A 25,798-nucleotide genomic window follows, 5' to 3' on the forward strand; every position below is an offset into this window, starting at 1 on the left:
TTAATTGAAAATCAGGGATTATTGCACCAAATATTAACCTTTCAACTCTTCTAAGTTCTAAATTACGAAAATAAATATTATGAACATTTTAATTGCATAATATTAAAAACAGAAATAGTATTTCTGTTGTTTTTAAAAAATATATATTTCTGCAATGAAACACTCATAATGTCAACATAATTACTTAAAATTTGGGATTAATAGCAAAAGTACTTATTTCACTCATACCTACAAATAGGGAAATAAGAGGAACTAAAAATGTTGCTGTGGTCTTCTGATTTGCTCCAGAGATGTGTCACATTACGGTTCTCCAAGTCGTAATCTAAACTAAACATGCTATATTCAAACTCAGGGGTTTGGTTTAAGGCTCCTGCTCCATCCTCTTTGCTTTCACCACCATTTACTCACCAGTGCCTGCCAGCAAATCCCACTTTCTATCCCCTAAAATTCCACAACCCCATTAGTTCAATTTTATTAGATTTCCCTCTCGCCCAGAAAGCCAGTAACACCTCCCCTCCCCTGCTCTCCTCTGTCTTTCTCACACACACACATGCACCTCTTCCCTGTTTTGAACCCCCCCTCTGCAGCCTCCCACCCACCCTGTCTGCTTGCCAAGAGCTGGGGACTGTTAAACTGATTTCCTCGGGGAACGTCGAGGCAGACAGTCTGATGGGAGCGTCGGGCTGCACTGTCGCCCTTCCTCTCCTCGCTCAGGGTACTGGGCCAAGCCGAACCGAACAGAGCCTCCTTGTGGTTCCAGACACAGACAGGGGAGATGGACATAGCCTGGCAACCCTGCCAGGGTCAGACGCTCTGGTGGTGCTCTGAGAAACCGGGGCGGTACGGGGCGCGCTGAGACACACACACGCCCTCAGAGGAGGCATGCTCCAAAGCATGCGCTCAACTCCTGGCAGCTTCTGCACCCTGTCAAGTTAATGGATGGGCCTCTGACTCCAGTCTGCATTTCCCCACTGTTCCCTCTCATGTAAAGGCCCTGCGCCAGTGCAGCCCACATGGTTATCACTACACCTCGCTGTCACGCTGCTGAATACAAAGAATGGCCCAAACTGACAGAAAAAGAAAAGCACAAACACATGTCTAAATACTAACATGCTGCGAGATCAGAGAGAATACATCACTCTTGTCACAACTGTCATCTGAAATGTGAAGACTTGAATGAGAGTAACTTCGATGTGCTTAAAGCAATTTTAAAGTTTTCAAGCTTTGTCTTAAAAAAAACTCTTGACGTGCCCTGGGTTCAGTTTTGAGCAATCTTAGATTTAAGAATTGGAATGAAACCCGCGGCTAAAAATACCTTGGTTTCACTTTGTATCCAACATTTTAAACAAAAACCTATAAACAATGACAATTATTTCTACGGCTAGATAATGGCTGAAAATCTTAATTATTGAAGAAATAATGCTTTTACAACTGTATTGTTATTTTTACATACAGACCTGAGAAATAGCACGTCAATTTAATCCTATCTTTCAGGTGCTTAATGCCTAGAACATCCAGGCCTTATATAGCAACATGAGATGGTATTAGGTGTTTAATTAGCTATAGTCTGTCTGCTTGCATTTTAGCTATAAAACTGTAGCTTACCTACTAAGAGGCATGTACTGTATATTGTAGTCAGTTTCCAAGATTTGACTGAAAGTGAAAATATTTCTAAACAGACAGATTTGTCATATATGGTATAAGTTAATTAGCCTTTTTTCAGTCATCTAACCAGGGAGTAAGCAGCAACACATGGGTGGATGCTCAGCACTTCAGTACTTTATGTGCCATACAGTATGGAGCATCTCAATAAAAAGATTTTCAATGGTAGAATCAGTATGTAGACAAACCTTTACATAGCTCTTTAAAACTGTGCTACTCTGCTATACCTTAAAAGAGGTATAGCAAATATTCCTTTAAAACAGAAAAAAGATACCTGAATTTTAAAAATTAATAAAAGTGTCAGATGCGATGGTTCTGCAAACTGACTCAAGTTTATCAGGTTTATATTCTTACACCGAATAGGCGGATCTCTAACAACCCAGGTATTATTCCTCCCATCTACTTTGGAGTCCTGTGAGTATTTTCTTCATTGTCTCCAAAAGAGGGAAGCTGATGTTGGCTGGACCAGTCCAGTCTGGCCTGTGTGTCCATTGCAGTTGGTTTACTCACGGCCATTGATGAGCCCTGAACCATGACGAAATGGCCTTCACATACACTCCTCCCCATCAGCACCCCTAAAACAACACGCGGTCATCCAAAGACAAACAGATGCAACTTTCTGCACCACCGCTGGCTGACTTGTGCTTACACCACAACCCACACACGAGCAGACGCACACACAAAAGGTCACATGTATCTGCTCAAATAAACAGACCCTCGTATAAACAGACCTTAGAAGATTTGAAATGTAGCAGATGTGGATTTGTCTCCAAAATCGCTTTGTGCCTTTTGAGGTGTCGAAGCAAAGGAAAGTAATTTCACCCATTAGTGTGTCAAGGAAGTTTTCTCAGGCTTTTTTTATACATCTATTGGAAAAATGGATTCAGAAAAATGAAGGAATTTCAGATTTTAGGTTGAGTATGTGGTTTAACTTTCAATAAGGCAACCTAAAGCTCCTCAGAAATAAAACAAGAAAACATAGTGACAGTGAAAAGCATCTCTGGGGAGATAAGAAAGACCTTAGCAGCCAATGTTTTCCGTCTTGTCTTGTGCCAGAATCTTTTAAGAAAAGTGATTCAGTGTTTCATAAGTTCTACTGTGCAGGATTACTTGTAACCTCTATTACTCCTAAACAATATGGAACATATGTATGTCCAAATATATTCAACAAATACATGAACACAGTTTAAAATAAACAGTGTTGTTTTCTATTTATTAAGTAAATAGGACACATTTGGGTGGTGGTTGCTCGGTCAGAATGTTGTGAGTTAAATCCCAATTTTCCATGCCGCCAACCAATCTTTATATATGTGTGTAAATGTGTGGCTCGGTGAATGAGATGAACGGTATGAACAAGTATGAACAGAAAAACTCTGCATAAGTACACACCATTTGACCTAAGATCGGGTCAGGAGGAAAACCTGGACGTTTCTTTCAGTCATCAGAACAAAATCAGAACAACCTGTCAATAGAAAACTTTGTGCTAACTCTCATTTTAACAGAGCACAGCAGAACCCATTCTGCTGCAGGCAAGGCCCAAATATGTCTGTGTTTCAAACCTTCTAGCCATCACTTGTCATGAAGTCAAGAACCAAGAATACTTGAGGCAACTCTGCCAAGCTGAGAGCCATGGCAGCAGACTTGAATGGGCTGACTTACACTTGTTATGAAAGGCTAAGAAATTAATCCGGATAGAGGATGGATAACTTGGGTATAAACATTCTTCATTGTAGTCCATAAAACTCCATCTGTATAACTTCTGTATACAGCGTTATTGTTACAGAATTTGACTTGGGAACATTGCGGAAGCATTATCAGTGGAGCTCCTTTATTGTTTATTTCCTGAGCTGAATAAACTTGTAGACATTTTCATCCAGCAGATTTATGACGCTAAGCCTACTTGACTCCATGGCAACAGAAAAAAAAGACATCTGTAAAAAATCCAAGTCAGCATTTTGCAGCTTATTCAACAACAATAAACATTCAACACAAATATGTGCAAAACAGATCTGTATCAAAAACCGATAAGCAAGCATAAGGGTTTGTCTTAAAGGTCTTTTCGCTGTTTGTGTTTTGACTAGCAGGACAATGAGTACCAACAGACGCTGCCAATCCACTGACAAGCATCCTTTTGAACACACAATGTGCATGCGTACAGACATATACAGTGTACATGTTCACTGAGGCAGCATGAAGACTCAGCTGTGGTCTTAGCTGGCACCATCTCTGCTCAGTGACATCACACCCCGACAATACCACCATTCACGCAGACATGGCTTGCAAAAGTTAGCCCGCAATTGTACAATTGTTTCTGATTCTCACAGCAAGACGCGCCGCGAAAGGTGCGGGAGAAAATGAATGGGAGGTGTGATTGGGTTATCATGTATGCTAATGGTTTAGCTACTGGCAAGAGATTTTATTGTAAGCTGAAATGAAACCTGACAGTCGTGATTATGTCACAGCTCACAGTTTTACTTTCTCGGTGCTTTAAGCAAACTGTCTTTACTTGCGCACTCTTTAGAGATTAAGATGATCTTTAATCTGAAGGCCAACTGTATCTGTTCAAATATAAAGAAATATTAGAACGGTAAATTGTTCACAAGTGACTAGATCAATAACCATCCTTTGATTATTGGTTCTCTTGTGTGCTATGAAATGTTTCTTTAAGAGCAGCTCCCTTTTTTTCCCTCCTTCAAGTAAAAAGGAGCATATTTAGAGCATGCCAGGAATTATGTCATCCACTATTCTGGTGCCAGCTCCACAGTGGAGCAGGCTGCACTGAAAGAACATATAGTATTGTTTACCACATAAAAATCTCAGCACCTAGACCAATGCTTAGTGACAAATTTATTGTCCTTAGTAACAATGTAAACAATAGATAATTGGGAGATAATAAATAACACATTTTCATACACCAGCACCAGGGCTGTTTCAAGGCTGCCTTGCCTGAAATTAGAAAGCGAGCCAGGATGTGTGCAAGCACGGCACTTTTTCAAAGGAGACAGAGGAACAATGGGAAAACTCCTCTCTTTGGAAAAAGGTCCTGCTGACATGAGCTGAGTCTGGTGCCATGATGAAGATATGCTTGGCTATTAAACAATACTGATGGTATAAACACAGGTTCACACACAAGCTTCACTTGTCAACAGATATCTATTTTTAAAGGGCTCTTTCTTTTTCTTCTGTTTTTGAAACAAAAACAAAAATCTATGGGCAATAATCAAGCTTTGATGTGTTGATTTATTCAAAGACAATATCTAAAAAACAGAATATACATTTCACAAAATTATTTTTAAAAATCCATGCTCTATCATATTTGTCTCCTTATATGTAAATACCTAAAAACTGAAAAACAAATGAACCTTTTCAGACTTTTCAAACTTGAAGAGTAACCCTGAAGATATCAAACCTTTTACGCATGAATAGAAGGCATGAAGAGAGAAAGAAAACAAGTTAATCAGTTTTTCATCACTTGTCCATGTTCATCACGAATGGGCATTGCTCCCTGCATGCTATTTTAATTTCCTGATTTCCTCCCTCTGTTTGTGTGTTAGTCTGTTGCCATTTAAGCGTCTGTCACTAAGCAAACGACAACAACACAGAGCTGAGGCATGAGATGTATGCGCGAGTGTGCGCGAGCGGTTTGCAAGGCCCCGTGGAGAACTGGCTCTGCGCAGTGATGTAATGCTTTGGCCGGCAAGCTGTGGAACTTGGCCTCGTCTCTACTGTGTTTCCTCCACGCTGCGAGGGTCAACTATCCCACAACCTCCAGCACACAACACGTACTGTTCAATTCCCTGGACCACAACAGAGCAGAATTCAACCACACCCGGCACCATGAGCACCCAGTCCTAAACAAGAAGGAAAAACACACTTGAAACAAGATTAATAAAACATTCCAACCCTTAGAAAGCGACTCGAAGCATTAAGGAAAGGCAGGCGTGTCGATTATTCCACCATCAGGCTGTGCTCTACCACTTAAACGACCGCACTTACAGGCTGAAATCTGGACAACAAAGAATCACAGTGATAGAGTCTTCAGCCCAAAGAGCGCAAACAGAGAGCTCAGAGCAAGATATGAGTCCCCCAGGGGCCACAGCAGTCCTTTGGCTCATTAACTATTTACACCAGAGACAGTCCTGCTCTGCTCTGGCCCACCACAAAATCAATTAGCCTTCATTAGCCCCATGCTCTGGGCATGCTTTCTCTGAGGGGAGGGATAGCCCTGCAACCAGTGCTTCCAGTTTCTGCAGAATATCAAACAGTCACACAGACATGTGTTGTGATGCTTTCACATAGAAAGGACAAAGGAAACTGAAGCAAGGTTTGTTTTAGAAACATAAATCTTTTAACTTTTCACTGTTGAGTGTCACCGAACATCAATACCGTCTCACCTTCCATCTCTTTTGCCTGTCCTGCCTGTGTGTGTATTGCTTACATGCCCGTCAGAATCCCACTCAATCCCTTTCTCCGCTCTCCCAGTGTTAGCGCTGGCAGGAAGAGTCCATCCAGGTCTGCGCCTCTGAGGTGTGGGGTTACAGTACGGAGATTTCCAATTGGCGGAAAGTCAACATGGTCGGGGTAATGTGATTAGAGCCGGATTGAGAACGTCGCAGGGGACACATGGGCCTGATCATGGCCCAGTTATCCGATAGCATGGCCGTATTTATTGACAGGGCCCGGCGAGGATATCATAGACATTAGAGACCCGGTCTATGCTTATGAAACCTGTGCTGGAGATTGCACCCAGATAACACAATTAGTCTCTCACTTTCTGCCCACAATCAGGGAATTCCATCAGTCGTGTTCAGACATCAGGGAGCAGAATCTCAATGGATCCAAATTTGGTTGCTGAACAGCCAACAAACCAGAAAGTTGCATGGTTAAAGGGGCCTGCAGCCATTTAGAGAGCACATGTTTATGGGAGAGCTAACCGAGCATTTACAATTCAATTACACAGATAGTAGGAGGAAAAAAGGGGTAAGATGTGTCTGGATGACGGCCAGAGGAGAGATAAGCCTAATACACTAATATTGTGTTACCTTAGTGTGTTACCATAGGAACGGTTGAGGAGATTCAAAAGACTACAAAGGCGATCAATCTTGAGAGAGCAGGAGGAAGAGGGAGAATTAAATGCCCTGGGACTGCTCTCGCTCTCCTCTATCAGAGCAATAACTCTTCTGATGACCCCTGCTACCTCCTCTTTCCTCTCTACAAGATGTTTCTCCCCTAAAAGACCTGCTATCTGCAAGAGTCTCCAAACATTACGAACTGGCCAAAGCTTTTCATCATAGCTTGGGGTTTTTTTGTTATCAAGGTCTTGACTATGCGCTTATTTATTAAGAAAACAAAGGTTTGCCGTTGGCTACGTTGCTACAGAAAAAAGCAGTTTTGTTCACCTCGAGAGCAACTTTTCAAATATTTAAAAGTGCAATGCAAAAGTCGTCAGACTTATATTTCACCGGCTGTCATATTACAAACAGGAACTTCAATGTATTGTATTAGGACTTGATTTTTTTAAAATTTCAGATCTACATGCAAACCACTATGTGTGATGAAAACTAATACAGCACATTGCCCTGAACCCACAGTTAAGCACATCCCCACAGTTCAGCGTAGTGGTGGCAGCATCATGCTGTTGGGATATTCCAAAAACTGGAGAGATGATTTGAGACTAGCACAGTGTTTCACTTTGCAGCAGAACAACAACCTTTAAAGCCGGACATGTATCAGACGATATAACTTAACCAGAGATTAGAGGTTCAAAGATGCTGTCCATCTAATTTGAAGTTGAGGTTTTGCAAAAAATCAACAATAGAGGCATCCTCCAAAAGACTAGTGGTGAACAGTACAAAGTGTTCCCTCATTGGGAATGACACATTGCACAATTTTGCTAACAATGTATAATTTCCTTCAGCCTCACAAATAAGCACTACTACTACCACATCATATATGCATAAAAAAAACTTTCATTTTACCCTCTTGTGGTAGAAAACCTTTCCAAGTGAATGCACATTAATCATCCAGTCAGTTAAAAGTGTATAAGGTGGTAGACTATGCAGACGAAAGAACAAAACGACACATCAACTTCCCACCAACTCTTTTGCCTTGTCATTTATTCTCCATGCCTCCTTAAACTACAAGCCCAATCATCTTTCAGCCTTTCTTCTTCTTCATACACATCCCATTCCCACTGCCGTAACTGCCTGCTTTGTGAGGGATGAGGTCATTTGATTTTTTTTCCCCACAGCGTTAAACTAGTGCTAACAAGTTGCAGGACCTACAGAACATGTTCTGTACATTAAGATATACATCAGGCAGTCGGTGGGCAAGCTACCCACAACCACATAAAGGGCCCATTATTCCAGCCAGAGTCGCCAGCGCTGCACTGGCAGGTTGAGACTCAGCTTTGATTACCCACCGAATGATGAAATCCACACAAGCCTGAGAGCACAGCGTTGCTGGCACAGCCCAGTGGAAAAGAAAGTTGCAACACTTGTGTGTCTGTGTGTGCAGAAATCAGTATGTATCCTTGTGGATACTTGCACATATACTCACCAGTTTGGCTTCTGAGTGCATTGAGGGAATGTGAGTGGAGCACGAGTTGCTGTGGGCGGGGCTCGGCATGCCCATCATGTTGGAACCCATGGACATTTGCCTCTCCATCTAAAGATAAAAAAAAATAAAATAAAGATACAGACACACTTAATGGTATTTTCCATCAAAACTACTCATACACCGCCAAACCTTTCACTTTCTTTTCGCTCTATAGTTCTATACTTTTATGCTTTTCATTGAGATTTTACGTGACACACCCACGTAAAGTAATGCAAAATTTTGAAGTGGAGGAAATTGCATGGTTGTAACAATTTTATTCAAGTAACAATCTGAAAAAAGTGGCATGCATTTGCTGAAATTATGTTTTTTTGTTTTTTTTAATGTTGGTAAAATACCTTGATTATGTCACAAAATCACCCTCAAGTGTGAGACTCTTACCAACCAGGCTACGTTGGATGAGATGAGAGAGCATGAGAGCCTGATTTCGCATGATGGGCTGACCCTGTTAACAGCTCTGTGTGATGATAACTGGAGCTGACCCAAAACAGGAAGCCAGAACGGAGGGACTTAACACAGGAAGCCAGTGCAAAAGGAGTGTGTGGTGCAAATATATATACATGTATGTATATGTGTGTGTATGTGCTTCTGATAGTGCTGTGACTTTCTGTCAGAGTAAAACATCAAAGCTTGGTCACTCTAGCTACAGTGTGCGTTAATGCAACAAACGGGGATTAAATCAGAATGATTAGTATTTAAGGCTTTCGGTGTGTATCAGTGTGTGATGATGTGCTCTGCCTCTGACTGATACCTGAAACCTGAATGTGAGGAAATCAGCTGGGTAAGCTGACAAGGGTGAAAGGTCACCTGTGCAAGGGCGATAATATGAGTAGCGTTTGCCATGAAATGTAAGCAGGAAAGAAGAAACCTTTGTTTCAGAGTCTAAAAGCATATATATGTATGTGTGGGAGTGAACAGTGCTCTGGCCTCTCAGCTCTCTGGCTGGTGTGGTGGTCTCAAAGAGAAATGACCCCCCCTCAATTTGCCGCAGCCCCTTCCTCCACCCTGTGTCCGCAGAGACTTAGGTCTAGAACCTGACACACAACCTTAATTGCAGTAAGTGTGTTTTGTGTAAAAATATCACCCAAACCTGCACCCCTTTCCTGAACCGTCAATCTTCCCCCAAATCACTTAGCTCCTAATTTAATAAACATGGGAGGGACATTTTCCGTACCATAAACACAGCTTGTCTTGAGTTACAAAGAGAACATATGTTATATCCTGATGCGAGGAGCTTTCTGCACATTGTTATTATTTCTGTTACACACTGTGGTTCTAAATCTCTTAAAGACAAGAGTTTAAAACCTAAACCCGCAGGACGAATCCTTCATTCCTGCAGGAGCTGATTTACTCTGCAGGGCAGTAATTTTAATAGTGATAGAAAACATCCCCAACAGCAAACCCACATGCAGTACACAGAGAGCGTACGGTGGCCTCAATGGGTGAACATGCACTGTAATCTGTTGTTACACTCACGGGCATCAACACAGCAGAGGAGCCAGGCATGGTTGGGTCTGGCAGGGTTCCAGGCATGGAGGCTGGCAGAGGCTGCCTCTGTCTGTTTCGTAGGTGCAATAGTGAGGACAGAGAGCCGGGGACTGGCCTGAAAATACACACAAACACACACACACACACACACACGCACACACACACACACACACACACACGCACACACACACCCACACACACACACACACACATCAAGTTGTACTCTGATACTGACTGTAATCTGGCAGTCTAACATCCTTAACACCAGCTCTGCATCAGCTCTCTGGGTCCCTTCCTATTTTCATTTTGTACCCACAACCAAAGGATTATGTATTTTTCTTTGCAGAGAAGTATTTTTGAGAAGTTTTATATTTTTATATGGAGATATTTAATCCTAAAAAAGTTTAAATCTCATTTATAATTGAATTTATTTGCAAATTGTGTGTTTAAAAATTTATATCACACCCTAATTTAATTTATTTGGGATCTGATCAATGGTTGGGCAGTAAATTCTAATGAAATATGACAGTTTGTGAGCACTGATCAAATCAAATAAACTCCAAGTTACTTCCTGCTGGTAGATAAAGTCAAAGAGATACATTTCCTTACACTACACAAAGAGTCAAATTGAGAAAATTACTTTAAGTAATCTCTTGTCAAAGTGGACACAACATGCCTCTTGTCAGGCAAAAACTGGTGCATGGTTGGTTCTGAAACACTGCACAAAAATTCAGATTTGGTTGACTATATGTATGAATAATTTTTTAAAAACTCCCCAAAAAGGTAATCTTAATATTTGACATTCTAGGATCCAAATTATAAAATCCAAAGGACTTATTTCTAAATGCAATGTTTTGATGAATAAATATAATTAGAAACATAAGCATAAACTTTCTATTCAAACTTTCAGGGTGCAGTTTTGGTTACAAAAAAAAAAAGTAACGGAAAAAAACAATTAGAACAACTACTTCCTCGATACTGTCTAAGTTAAACACACTTATTGGTTCTAATTCTTTTTACGTACATTGATGCACTCCATTGAAGAGTAAAATAAACTAAATGTTCGTAGATGGTGAGCCACAGGAAATAATAGTACTGAATACCACAAGAAAATACTAAAAAAGACATACATGATGAAGAAATAAATAAAAGAGAACATGTGGTGGTCTATATCTGAATTAGTGGTTCCTAATATGTAATCATCATGTAATCAATATGATGCAAGGTTTCATCTTTTAAAGGGGCTCATGTGCATCTAATCCCACTTCCCTAAAAGTTAACCAGCTACAGTTTTTAGCAAATATTACATATACAGCTAAATCATCCTACTTGCAATGGACAGCAGATTTACAAACGTCAAAAAGGGAACAAAAAATATAGAATATCCTCACAAATTACATGCAGTGTCACGTGAAGTTGAATTAAGCACAGAATCGTTAAGATTTCAAATAAAAGGTACACTTTGGCCCTTCATGCCTTTTCGGCACAATTTTAAAGAACTTTTGCTCTCAGCTTGCTCCTGCTGACATCTTTTGAATCCACTTTACACAGCCAATATATATATATATATATTCATGGAATAGATGAAAGTGGTCATCCTTAGTGAGTAATAATTTTTTTCTCAGCTACCACATGCCATCGCATGTGGAAGAGCTGTGGAGAAAATCCTCTTCAGTGACCACGAAAAAGTGCTCCGAACAACTGGCCAATGAATACTGGAGGCCACATCAATAAGTAATATGCAGAGAGGCCTGCGCTAAGCTTCAGCTAATGACAGCAGTCACGTCTCAATTGCATGGCTCAACCATGCTACCTACATTTGCACGCTGTCACATCACTTATACAACTGCCACTAAATCCCCACTTGTCAGAACATCAATTTCCAGCTGCAGGACGCATGCATGCGTAAAGTTACAACCTAAAAACGGCACTCTCTGCATGATTTTTTAATAACCCAGAGCAGTGAAATCAATAATTCTCCAGTTATCAGTAACATCAGGATGGATGCTGCTGCTCGAAGAGTCAATAAAGCTCAGTTTTCTTCAGCATTTAAAAAATAGAACTGGGTAGAAGCATTTAGGCAAGGCGTGTTGAATGAATTAGAGAAATCAATCGACAGCATCGCCTTTTTTTTCTACCGTAATAGTGAGCAGAGAAGGACTGATGTCAAAATAGAGGGGTGCAGTGGAACAGTCCCACACCTGAATAAATACCTGTATTTTTCCAGACCTAAAAATGAGCATTTATGCCTCAGACATTTTTGATTGCTACACACACACGTTCACATACAGGACTATTACCATCTGACTACATGTCAGTCCTGTCTAACATCCCAATTTATCACAATCACACCCATTTAGCAGCACTTATGACACCTGAGCAGCGTGGCGAATCCAAGCATTCCCACATGGGAAAAGTCATGAAAGTACAATGAGCTGTATAGCATGGCTCCACATTTACACTATTTTAACATGAACACTTTGGAAATGTTAGAGAAAAAAGCAACAGTTGAATGGAGAAAAAAACAAACTAGTTTGCATGTTTGTAAAATCTGCCTAATGATTTTTTTTAATACTTTGTAGACGTAAAGCAATAGCTTCAAGAGGTGATTTTTTTGTGCTTCAATTTGAATTTTATGACTGAACAAGTCTCTAAATCTAGAAGCACAATTTTTTATTTACAGTATTCTTATGTGTCCAGCTTTAAATATAATTTTTTCTTTAGCTTTATTGTCCTGCTAACTTGTCAAATTATAACTTTTTTTAAAGATAAGTACAAGTATTCATACCCCTTGAACTTTTCCGCATAACCCACGTCACAACCACAACCTTCAATGTATTTAATTGTAAATTTTGAATTGACCAATTCCAAAAGTGGAATAAAAAGAACTAAAAAAATAATAAATAAATACAATTTCCTTGGCTATACTTAAATAAAATTTGTTGTAGTTTGAATTACCACAGCAGCACTCTACTAAACTGAAAGGCTAGCAGTGCAGCCTGCTCCTGAGCTATCATAGGCCTATGATAGCTCAGGTCTATGATAGCTCAGGAGTACTCTGGCCTTTACAAATAAGGGGAAAGAAGAAAGTCATTGGTGAATGAAAGGAGGCTCAAAGAAAGTCCAGTTTCAACAGTTTTCCTCACCCATGTAGCAGACCTAGCAAATATGTGGGAAAGGTACTCTGTTCTTATTATACACTGAACTTTCTGGCCTAAATTTAAAACAATGTGTGGCAGTAATCTAACAACACACATCTATCTGAATAGCCACAACATGGTGGTGGCAGCATCATGATGCAGGACTGCTACTCCTCAGCAGGGACAGGAAGCTGGTCACAGTAAATAGGAAGATAGGTTGAGCTAAATATAAGGCTGGAAAACCTGCTTGGACTGTTGTCCTGTCCCAGCAGGACAGCAGCTACAAACATATAATCAGAGCTACAATGGAATGGAGGAGATCAGTGTTTCTCAACCCTGGTCCTCAGGGCCCACTGCCCTGCATGTTTTAGGTGTGTCCTTGCTGCCACACACTTTACTTCTGAGTAAAGTGTGTGAATGGGTGATTAACAGGCTTCTGCAGCACTTGATGGTATGCAGAGGAGAAAATGCAATAATTTGAATCAAGTGTGATGGAGCAGAGAGACATCAAAAACATGAAGGACCATCAGCCCTGTTCTGTTAAGAACCACTGGGGCAGATCAAAGCATACTCATGTGTTAGAATGGCCCAGTCAAAGCCCAAGCCTAAATAAAATTGAGAATCATATGCGAGGCCACAGGTGCTCTCCATCCAATCTGACTGACCTTGAGCTATTTTGCAAAGAAGAAGCAAAAATGTAAGTTTCCACATATGCGGCTGGAAGGGTGACACATCAACAGACTTGCAATAGCAGGAAGGACGTATACAAACACACATCACATTTTTATTTTCATTTTTTCTTCTTTAAACATTCTATAAAACAGTCTCTCATTTCCCTTCAACATCACAGTTATGCTCTACTTTGTGCCGGTCCGTCACGTAAACTTTCAACAACACACTGTTCTGTTGGGCTGCAATGTAACACAAGACAAAGGGGAATGAATACTTGCAGGACACTCTAGTTATGCATGAAAGAATATATGCTTCATAGATTATTGATCCTGACTTCAATTTCTTGTGACTCCAGAGAAAGAAAATCACAATAGCACAAATTAAAATGGAGCACAGCGCAGGTACAGTATGTAGCCTCTTGCTTTCTAAAAAAGAAGGTCCTTCTTTGAATTATTTACAAAGGACACACCTAGGAGTTAGCACGGCTAACACCAAGTCTGTGTTTGTCACCACCTCACACAAAAACAGTCTGTTAATTGAACAGAGGGAAAAACAACACTAGCATCTGACAGAACTTCCTCTGTGTATTAAACTCTGTGCTTTTTCAGTTTAAATAATTAGATGTCTCAGGGAGTATAACACATAAAACAATTTATGGCTTTTATTTACAAACCACTTCCTTACTGATCAGGAGATTGTATTTAATGCGATTTGTGGATTTGACTAATCATGCAATCATAAAAGTATTTTTTTAATGAAGTAAATATCCCAGACCCTGTTTTGTTTCTTACGTGGGTTAGCAGGTTCTTGTGCTCATAACACCCTTAAGATAACCAAAAAACAACAACAAAAATACCTTTAAGTTGCAGTCACGCCATACTTTACATTGTGGGAACATGTGTGTATGTATATGAGTGAATAATAACAGTCCCGGCTGAGGGGTTGATAATAGCCTGTGCCGTAGGGCCCTGGGGGGAGCAGGTAGACACTCCACAGTCCTGACCCTGCACTCTCACATTACTGAGTGCCTCGCTCTCCTTCTCAATCCCCGCCCAAGAACCACCACCATACCACCAACGCCGCCCACCTTCACTCCACCATGACATCATTACTGGATCTTCTTCCCTGCCTGAACCCCTCTACTGCTTTTTTGTTCTGCTCTCTCCTTTGACGGTCACTTTTCTGGTACTTTTTTTTCCTAAGTGGAAGAGAAAACTTTTTTTCTTTCGTTTTATTAGTTTGGTATAACTCTTTTCTGGGCCCCTCAGGGTGGTCATACTTGAGCTCAAGTCTCTCTGTTCTAATCAAACCTGCAGTGTGCGCACACCGCCCCAGTCCCCAACTCCAACTCAAGTGTTGGGACTTAAAACACAAGCGGCCTGGCCGTCATCCAAAGCGGCCGAAAGACGGAGAGAGGTTCACTCAGTCCACTGACTCACGTCCTTCCCTTTTTGACTCTGCTCCAGCAATGATGTAATGCTCTTGGCTTTTCTCCCTCCCCCCACCCAGTGCCTCCATACCCCTTGATTTTATCCCTCCCTCCTCTGCTTTCCTCTCTTCTCCTCTGCGCCTCACTTTCCCTCTCTTTCTCTCCTGGACCCTTCCAGCATCGCTGCACTGGCTCCTCGCTGGGTGAAGTCACTGTGAGCTCGGGATAGACGCAGCAGCTAAAAAGTTTTGTACGTAACCAAAACAGCCCAGGGCCAAGTTCCAGACATTTGGGAGATGGTGGTGCAGTCGCCATGGGAACAGCGATAAACAGAAAAAGAAACAAGGGCCTCAAACAGCTTGCAGCTGCCTGGCTCTTAGAGTAAACACTGCGCAGGACCTGCCCGTGATTTACTGCCTTTAATCACTGGTGGGAGGAGAGTGCCATGGGGTTTGGACTGAGGAAATAATACGAATCTGATCAAATAAATCAGCTGTAATGGGTTACAACACAGGCTGACTTTTATTAGCGTGCTAGAGATGAGATGGATGCAGCGAGGGAGCTTCACTGGGAAGGATCTTGGATGGGGTGTCCTCACTTTAGGGGGCCAGAGGCTGAGTCAACCCTTTCCAAAGCACAGTTGATGAACAGCTGTCAATAACACTTTTTACCAATAAGCTTCATTGTTCGGCGCCTTGTAAAAGTATTCCCACGCCTTGAACTTTTTTCAGATTTTGTGGTGTTACAAACAAAATCGTGTATTTTGTTTGATATTTCAATTGTGAAGTGGAAGGAAAAGAAAATAGGTTTCTAAAAAATTTTTTTACAAATAAACTTCGCAAAGGTGCAAATTTTAGTTTGCAGGCATTCAGTGTACTGGTTTAGATCGAAGTATAACTAAGTGTTAGAATGGCCCATTCAAAGTTCAGACCTAATCCAATTGATAATCTGTGGCAGGATGTGAAAATTGGTATTCACAGGCGCAGTCAATCCAGTGTGAATAGGCTTTTGCTATTTTGAAAAGAACAATACACATTCCCCAATAGACTTTCAGCTGTAATTATAACATTGGTTGGATGCACCTATATGACACCTTCCAGATTTTTATGAAAATGTCGAATGCTTTTGTTACAATCCTCTGCTTGCTCTAATCTATATTATAAAATCCTATTATAAAATATATCATAGTACATGCTTATGGGATCCTGTTTGAATTTATGAGCAAGTCACAGTATATCCAAAGTGGAGTTGTTTACATTTAGGCCAAGAAGAGAAAGGATAGGACGGGTTTTTTTTCTTCTTTTTTTTTACTATGAACAAAATTATGTCAGTACAGTTATACCATCAGTGAATCAGAAAAAGTACCCACCAGCCTAAGTCATCTCTGAACAAGTTAACCTGACACCTGTCGTCACTGGTTTTCCAACAGCTGGCAAACGCAGCTCCTTTCACTTTCTCACATTCCACCGCTGCCGCTTTTCATCGGACACAAACATGCAAATAAATCTGATTAGCATTCTGCATATTAGTCCTTCGCTGAACTTTTCTTCTTTTCATTCTGATTCATGTCTTCTCTTGTTGCCTATTATTTCCACCCTCACATTCTTTTTATAATCTTGAAATGTTATTTTCCACACCTTAATTCTTCAAATACTATTATATCCCTTCTTTCATCCAGACATGATGTGTCTTTTCCTTTCCTTGTACAGACATGTGTTCTGTCTGTCCCTCCACCCCCCAACAAGTGACCATCCTCCTGGTATAAAAATGCTGCTCTTCTTCTCTCAGTTTCCTCCACCCACCTGATCTTTCATTTCCCCTCCTCCATCCACCTCCTAATACCCCTCTTCCTCTTCTCCGTCTACCTCTGATCCCATTTTTCCTCCTCCCTGTCCACCTCTGATCCCTCGGTTTCCACACTTCCCCACGCTGTGATCCCTGCACTTACCCTGGGAGAAGCAAGGCACATCCCTATGTGTGAGTTGCATTTGCAGGAGCCTGCATGTGTGGTGGCCCCGGGGCAGAGATGACACAGGCCCGCTGGAATGAGAGGGGAACAGAGTCTGGGCGTTCCTCTACAAACGCACTATTAAACCCGCTGAAGTACACAATGAGCTCATCTTAATTCAGGTCAGATGTACATCCTGCTTTCTCGCTGTCTTTTAATTTTTGCAATTTATTACCCTAGATACATCTGTCTGTCTACTGCTTGACTAACGCTGCACTTTATATCCAACGTGCAAATGGAGCCCACATTTTAGATGTAAAGATTTTGTAAAGACCCTACACTTTCACAAAGGATGGGCCATCTTCCTTTACACAATTTTGTGAAACATATCTAATCAAAAACAAGAATGGAATGGTTTGGTTTGAATGGTGAACAACATTAAGTCAACGTTTTCTCTATGAGAAGCATTTCTTTTTACCTGCTATTGTATTTGCATAGGTGAGCTGATGCAGTTTATTTGCATGCATGTAGAAAAAGGGGACTCCAATGCACAAAATATTTAGTACAAGAAAAAAATCAACAAAAGGATCAACTCTATAAAGAATCTTACATTCAAATAACCATAGAAACAGCACAAGCTTAATCACTATAAAAAAAACAAAATGTGCCTTCCAAACCTTTCTTGTATAAATCACACACTTGACAGAAGTCGCTAACCGACAGCAAACCATGGTCCTAAATAATCAGTCGGCGTACCACCAAATCTCTCTGCAAAGGGCTTACAGCAAACCTATTTATCACCCAGGCCTTTGCATGAAGATGAGCATGTGTTTGTGCTACTTCCCTGAAAGGCAAAAAGAAGGACCACAAGTAGCTGGGCGACTAAGGTGTGAAAAATGGTGTGCATTTACAGCAGCATGGGAAACAAAACCACGATATGACTTCCTACAAAGCTCGACATGATGCATGCAGCGCACCCAGAGTGGAGCTAAGTTATAAATGTGACATCTAAAAGAAAGCTCAAAGGTTATCTGCAGAGATGAGGCAAACTCTAAATGAGCATCGTGGATGGCAAGTTCGTATTGATTTTAGATTTGCACATTTCTGCAAATCTAATACAACTATGCTATTTGAATAAAAGTACTAAACAAAATCTTCAAAACCTATTCTGGTTACATGGTCACAAACCAAAGCTGAATGACATATTAATTCAGTGGTTGGAGGATTGCAGCTTGAAATTTCACACACTGATGGTAAATCATGAATCACTGGCTCATACTGAAAAGTTTGGCACCTACTAGCCAACAGGGCCTTGCAAAACTATTCATGCATCTTTATTAGTATTATATCTAATTTAGCTAACTAGATTAATGTTTTAATCAGCATTTTATAAGACCAACACAAACCCTGAGACTAATTGTGAAATGGAAGAAAATCTGAAAAGCGTGGCATTTATTTATACAGAGGTCCTCTGAGGCAACATTTTGTAAAACAACTTTTTACAACAATTACAGTTGCAAATTTTCTGGGCTATCTCTCTACCGGCTTCGGTCATCTAGACACTGGTGTGTAGGTTCAATCTTTATAAAATACCTCAAGTGAATCCAGAGTATCTTTGAACATTAAATTTCATCTCCTGCATCACAGATTCTCAATTGCATTCATTTTCTCACATACTATGAAAACGCTAATTCAAATAGGTTCAGGTCTTTTGCATTTTCTAACAGATTTTACTGCTTTTTTTGCCATGTATTAACCAAGACCAACCCCTTCCCCATGATGATGGTGGCATGATGCTGCCACCATCATGTTCCTCTAGTACGTTTTGCTTGAGTGTCGTCTGACCAGAGAACCTTCTGCTACATGCAGTATTTGTTTCTCACATGACCTGAATTTGTGAAATTCCATTTAAAGAAAACTCAGAAACCATGCATCATTTCCACTTTATAATAATGTCCTTCTTTCTGCTGGTCTGTCAAATAAAATTCAAATAAAATATTAAAAGAACGTATGGTTATGGTGCTTGGTCAACTAAAGCCTTAATCTACATAATTGACATGTTTAGTTTTTTGCCATAGGAAAGCATTAGAAGGAAACACACTGCAGAAAATATTTAAAGATGTCTTTAAATATTGCATAAATAACTGATAGTTTCCCGCACGTGGATGGCAATTTTTTTAATTAAAGTGGCTGTGTTCATCTTGACTGTAATGTGTAATGGAAACAAACAACTGGACTAAATTATTCTGTTGAGCCAAAAAAAAAAAAAGAAGAATGTCACATTTAATAGTTTGTGCCCACACCCATCAATGTTCAGATCTCCACTTATTGTAAGTCAAAAAGTTGAGATTTCCACAAAACCCTGTATCTCACGTTGTTGTCCAGGACTGTCCAACATGGTTAACCGGGACATTACTCAGCACCAGCTGTGTGTGATCAAAAAGGCAGAGGGCATTCAGAGCACTTCCGTATGAACTGACACGAGCTACGACATCAGGATCTGTCGGCTGTTTCTTATGCCTGGTTTTAACACTGTTTTGTGTCAGCGCAGGTCCCCAAAGACCCAGCTTGAGGACTCGGAGCAGAGCAAAGGAGAGAAAAAGAGAAAGAGAGCAGTCCTCGGGTTTCACAGCTGCAGGCTCAACTCAGTCCTGAATTAAATGGTCTTGAGGAAAACCAATCCTAATTGATTCCAAGCCTCAAAGCTCTTTAGTAAACATTGTGAAGCAATGAAAATGACTTGTTATTCTAATTCATTGGATGCTTATTCTGTACGCAGCAAAATGAGGAAGTGGAGTGAAGTGAGATTAAATTTATATCGTTAGTCTCATTTAGTAACAAACAGCTGCTTAAAGTGTGACAGTATTTAAAGCTTTATGACAGAGGTATAGATACACCTCACCATTGTTGACAAGGGTGACTGCTATGTATTTCACAGTTTTTAAAAAATACTTTGGTTGATAAGGAAAAAAGTTCTTTTAAATTTTTGCAAAATCAGTAAAAAAGATAAATAACAATAGAGCAAACCTCATTCATTTTGCATTGTTAGTGGATAACTTGGATATTTAAGCTCATCACAGGGAATCACTGCTGGGATAACTGTTTCAGTTTTTGCAAAGCAACGTTTTTCATGTTGGGTGTCCTTGTAAAGAGATCCTGTGCACAAAGACTTTGGTAAGTCCAAATGTCTTCCTGTGGAAGCACTGATTTACATCCTGCTGATGTAAAACTTTCCAGCTCGCTTTTCTCCTGTGTAGGTCTACTCTTCCTATTCATGTGTCAGGATTCATTAGTCACTGTAAACAAACTGCACTTCCACAGATTCATCACATGGATGAGCAGCAAGGTTTTCTCCAAAATATGTCACAGAAGAAGTGATTTTTTTTGGTTGTCCTCTCTTGCTCCTAGAGCAAAAGTGTGCAAATTTCTCACCAAATTGTTTAAGATTCTGCGGTAACTGCAAGCTGTGATGACAGGTAGAGAAATTGTGCATCACAGAGGTAGGGAGTTCATACTGACAGGTGAACTCAGGTGAAGCAGCGCCTAGCAAGGTCTCTGTTACTGGCAGTGATTTGCTGCTCCTCTGAGGGGATGAAATTCCATCTCTGTGCTCAACAAAGAGCCTGACGAGGTGTCAGTCAGGCTTAGAGATGGGCCTCCCATCCAATATTCAGCAGCTCCTCGAGCTGTAAATCTACACAGGACAACTTGAACACAGGACCAGCTTAACACTGAGCCATCTCAATGTTTAACTAGGTAGCCACAGGCCTGGGGTTACAATGACAAAGCTCTGGCAAAAGTGTCAATGCAGCTGGAGCTACGGCATAAGGACTGGAGTAGGACAGTTAATGGTTGTCAAAGGGCAAATGTATGAAGTTTGAAACAGGATTAGGTGATAAAGCAAAACCCCAAGGTGTGCGCATCTCACAGAATACTGCTTGACCCAAAATCTAGAGAATGAAAAAGAAAAGCATTGCATGGTACGATATGGCATTTTACTAAGTTTACAGGCCACACAAGGAGAGCTTTAAGTAATTAGCAGCCAAGAGACACATGTTAGCGCTGGAGGAATTACGTAGATCCACAGTTCAGGAGTGCAGCTAAATAAAGGGCAAAACCGGATGGAAATTAGTTAGAGGCTGCAAAACCATATGCATGAGATATTCATCTGTTAGAATGGCTCAGTCACAGTCCAGACTGAGATTCTGTGGCGAGACTCGAAAATTTGTCTCCCCAGTTGCTCCACAGCTAACCTCACTGGTTGGACAAGATGGGGAAAACATCTAGGGGTATGAATACCGTTGTGATGTATTGTTAAAAAGACAGGGAAAATGTGGCAAACATTTTTACAAGGTCAGATTATGCCTATACAAAGATTAGCCTGTACTCTAAACAACCAGCTACACAATAAATCCTCAATTAATAATGATTTACTTTAAAGCTACCCTTCCCATTTGCAATTGTGTGATGGTGACCGAAATTCTCACGCAGATTAAAAAAAACCAAACTATATTTTCAAACATGAAATGTTTGACACTCACGACTGTGGCTTGAGAAATAACCTCATCTAATCCTCTGAGACCTTTTGCTCTGAGACAACTTCGAATGAACAGTAAAACATGATTTTCTGGCCCCACATACAGCGCCCGAAATGTAACTAAACACTAACATTACCTCACAGACGACAGAGGAATGACAGCTGGCACGAACACAAAGGCTCAGCCTAAAGCTGTCACTAAACAGGGCCACACTTGAGGTGAGAGGATACAATCTGCCACTTGTTAGATCATTTGTTTTATGGCAAACTTTCTTACTACGCCCTTGTCTGTTGTAGCAAAACATGCTCCACATAAATGCAACAACAACAAAAAAAGAAAGACAAAGAGACTAAATGTAGAGTCTGACTACTTGCTGTTCATGCTAATCTCTTCCTGGATTTTTTTTTTCTTTGGGTTTTGTGTTTCACTCACCCTATCTGTCTGTTGGTGGAGGGAGCCTGAGTGATAACTGAGCTGGACTGGGGAGAGGGAAGGGCCTGCTGGATCACTATGCTGGTATCATGGTTGGCCATCCGTGCGTGGGACTGCTGGTGCTGACCTTGACCTGCTTGTCCATGCAGTGCGATGTTCTGCAAAGAGGAAGCAAGAGAAAGAAAAAAAAAAGCAAAGTGTGCACATGAGGTTAAGAATGAATTTGAAGCACAAGTGTGCAGATTTGCAATCATTGAACTTTTCTTCCTCACACACCCATCTTCAAGCTGTAACAGAGAATTATGTAAACTATGCTCTACAAGGTTTTCCACGTTCCATTTGGGACACGCTGACAGTCTAATGAAGACCAGGTTCCTTGGAAACTCTCTGTAGGCTGAGACATGTATAATAACAGCCATTGCAAAATAACTCTGGGTTAACAACATTTTACATCTTATATGGTGTGTGTTTTTTTTCTCATGTGGTGGTCCCTTCAATGGGTTCGTAAAGTTTTGGAATGTTATGTACTTGCATCATTGGCACAAACGTCACTTTAATTTTTGGCTTTCAAATTCGAACCATTCTTAGAAAGTTACAGAGACACATTTTGGAGCCATTAGCAAGGCCTAGCCTTGCATGAACTCCCTGGCAAAAGCAAATTAATTGTGTCCTGGCATGGACCTATTTAAGCGTAATCCGTTTTCACCAAGTTTGAGGTCAGGGTCATTTTATTTAGAAGCTGTTTATCCTTCCAAAATCATTTTAAAAGTGTGTTTTCAGTCATTATCCGTCTGCTAATACCTGGTTGTCAAAGTATCACAGATCTGTAACATTAAACCTTTGAACTGATCCTGACTTCAACCCTATTGAAACTTCATGGATTATGCCTAAAAATTAGATCATCTCCTGGAATCATGTCAGAAGCTTGTTCATAACTACAAAAACGATGTGGTTTTCCTACAGCTTGCTTAGGGACATTTAAATAAACATGAGTATGTATGTAAACCTTTCAATTTGTTTGGATCAGAGTGAAACTCCTAAAATGAATTTTCAATCTGTTCGTGTTTATGAAACTGATGGACGTTGCTTTAAATCATGACAACCGTAGTTCTATACCACCCCAGCAAAGGAATCATTAAAACAAAGTAAAAGACCCACAATGATCTGTCAATGACACAATGACATTTATGTTATTAATAAATCTATTTAAGCTTCTGAGTGGCTCTATAGATCCAGTTTAATTTAATTATTAAACTAAACAAAAACATAAAACTACCAAAACCAAAAGTTGTTCCTTAGTTTTAGTGAAACGCATAAACAAACATAAGATAACTGTCATTTAAATATTAAAACATGAGAAGAAGAGTAAACTTATGAAACAAAAACACAATAAAATCACTTGCTTAATCAAAATGCACTGTTGCACAACACATACTCATGTGACCTTTTTTCCATTTTGCTGGTTAACTTCAGTGTTTCAGGTGTTTGAGAGCTTTCGCTGCTTATCTCTGCCTATTGTGCATTTTACTCCTACATCGTCTTGCTCCGACTCGCCTCCTGCTGACTTAGCAGAGCCTCCCGTCATAAACCACACAGGCTGGGCAGGCTAGACATGGCTGACCTGAACACAGACAGGCTCCTGAGCCAAACTCTCAGAAAACAGCTTAGCTGCAGCATGCTCCGCACATGTTCCCAGACGTTAAATAAGCAGTCTGTCTTCTGCTGATTTGACTAGTATCCATGTCCCAGGTGAAAATGCCACATTGCAGAGCTATAATGCATAAACAAAGATGTCCTCTGATGAATATAACATTTTGGACCTCTGCTTTCATGCAGGACAGTCAGGCCAGTTTGTCTGGTTTTGCTGTTACAGCCAAGATGTTGCCTCAGTGGTCTGACTTTATTTCTTGGAAGAAATATGACTCCCTCCCCTGAGAGGCAACTGAGGAGCTGCTTGAAGTTACAGGTGAAGAACCTGATCTGAGTTCTCTTCATCAGAGGTGGATGACAAATCTTTATCTGTTAGACCTCGTCTGTCACGACTGACTAATATGTACCTAAAACAACAAGGTGAGAATAGAGGACGGAATAAGATAGTGCACAAACAATTGTGGTCACCGGCTTCTTAAAAGGGAGCAGTGTGGTTAGGTGAGGTTTAGGGTGTTTTTAAAAATCTATTTGGGAGGCTTCATAAGCTCACATGGTGTAGGTATCTATTTGTGACAGATGATTGCACAGATAGTGGTTTAAAACTCAACCCCTGTGGAGGGTTGTGGCTTTGGGTTTTTCTGGGTTTTGGGTCTGAGGCTTTCTCCTCTATTTTGCAGTACCTGCTTACTGTCTTCTTCTTCTTGCGCTTTGCAGAAGTCCTGCTCAATGGAGCAGTCCAGGTCACTGAACAGTCCGACCTCTTCACAGTTCTTCAAGAATCGGGTCGGAGTGGGCGTCTGGTCTGGAAGTCAAAGAACATTTTGTCGAGCTTAAACACTCAACGTCTTAACAGTTGATAAAACTATTAATTTTGTCAGGCTACGAGTGCATACGTATTGGCAAGAAATTGCTCTCAAGCTTTGTCGTGAAGGAAACATTTAGCAATAAAACACGGTGTGTTCTGTGACGCGCCGCAGAACATCGTGTCTGCAAGAAAAGTAACATTCTTTTCAACATAAATGAAATGACGACAGAAACATATCCCAGCATACATGGAGTAATACTGAAATTAAGCTAATGGTCCCCCCTCAGGTTTACAGAATATATGGTGCTTTTCAAAGTATTCTCCCCCCAGAGGTTCTCCACATTTCCTCATGTTACAACCACAAACCTCAATTATTTTATTGGTATTTCATGTGACTAAACAACACAAAGAAGTGCGTTATTGTAAGATGAGAGGCAAAGAATACGTGGTTTAAATTTTTTTTTCGTTTTCAAATAAAAATCTATCAAAGTATTTTAGAATCATATTTCAGTAAAGTAACAGGTCCTGGTTACGGGGGGTATGTCTCAGATTTTTTGCTCAGTTTTGGATAAAATAGTTGAAGCTCATTTAGATTTGATGAAAAGCATCTGTTGTAATTTTTTAAGTCTTTCACATTCTCAATGAGGTTTGGCAAGGCAATTCCAACAAATGAATATAACTTGCTCTACACCTTCCATTGTAGGTCTGGCTGTACATTAAGGTTGTTATCAGGTTTGAAGGTGAACTTTGGCATCAGATTCAAGACTTTTGCAGCCTCTAATCGGTCTTCTTTCAGGATTGGTCTGTGTTAAGCTCAAAGCATCTTCATGTCAACTCTGACCAGCTTCTCTCTTCTTGCTGAAGTAAAGCATCCCCACAGCATGATAAGTTCAGGTTTATGTCCAGTGTTATTTTTCCTCCACACCTGTGTTTCTCTGAATGATGCTCTTCTTGCCAGGCCTGCTCTTTCAACAAGATGTAGGTCCATGTCTTAGTGGGTTTGCATTTGTACCTCGGTTTTTCTATTTTCAGATGATTTATTTATAACAAAATCTTCTTTTAAACGTTTCCACAACTTTATCCCGGATCTGTCTGCTGTGTTTTTTGGTCTTCATGAATCTGTTCGCCTTAGAAGTTTTCATTTTTATACTGAGATTAAACTAAGCACATGTCGATTACATTTACTAATTAAGCAACTTGAGGAATTTGTTGCAATAGATTTAATTAGGCAGACTAAGTAAAGGGGACTGACAAATAACAGACATTGTATCATAACAAGAAAAGGTTTCTATGGCTGGAAGGCACTCTAAGGTACCATCACCCATTTGGTTTTTAAAATAGCATTAGAGCCTTTAGTTGGTGAGAGGGAGATGCTCCCTTTACAGCACCATTTTTGCCGACAAAGAACAGATTCCTCCC

General features: G+C 40.5%; 1 protein-coding gene across 4 annotated transcripts in view; it reads right to left on the reverse strand.

Annotated features, from left to right (window-relative positions):
• The window catches only part of creb5 (cAMP responsive element binding protein 5), a 45,536-nt gene that overhangs the window by 12,835 nt on the left and 6,903 nt on the right, over positions 1-25,798 (reverse strand). For all 4 annotated transcript variants that reach the window (XM_005804636.3, XM_023330477.1, XM_023330478.1 and 1 more), the window contains exons 4-7: positions 24,255-24,376; positions 21,925-22,082; positions 9,754-9,880; positions 8,221-8,328 (exon numbers count right to left, since the gene is read on the reverse strand). In XM_005804636.3, coding sequence (XP_005804693.1) covers positions 8,221-8,328; positions 9,754-9,880; positions 21,925-22,082; positions 24,255-24,376 — 515 coding nt within the window. The remainder of the gene's footprint in view (positions 1-8,220; positions 8,329-9,753; positions 9,881-21,924; positions 22,083-24,254; positions 24,377-25,798) is intronic.

Source organism: Xiphophorus maculatus, chromosome 3 (genome assembly GCF_002775205.1).
Source record: "Xiphophorus maculatus strain JP 163 A chromosome 3, X_maculatus-5.0-male, whole genome shotgun sequence".
In the NCBI taxonomy this organism is placed as follows: Eukaryota; Metazoa; Chordata; class Actinopteri; order Cyprinodontiformes; family Poeciliidae; genus Xiphophorus; species Xiphophorus maculatus.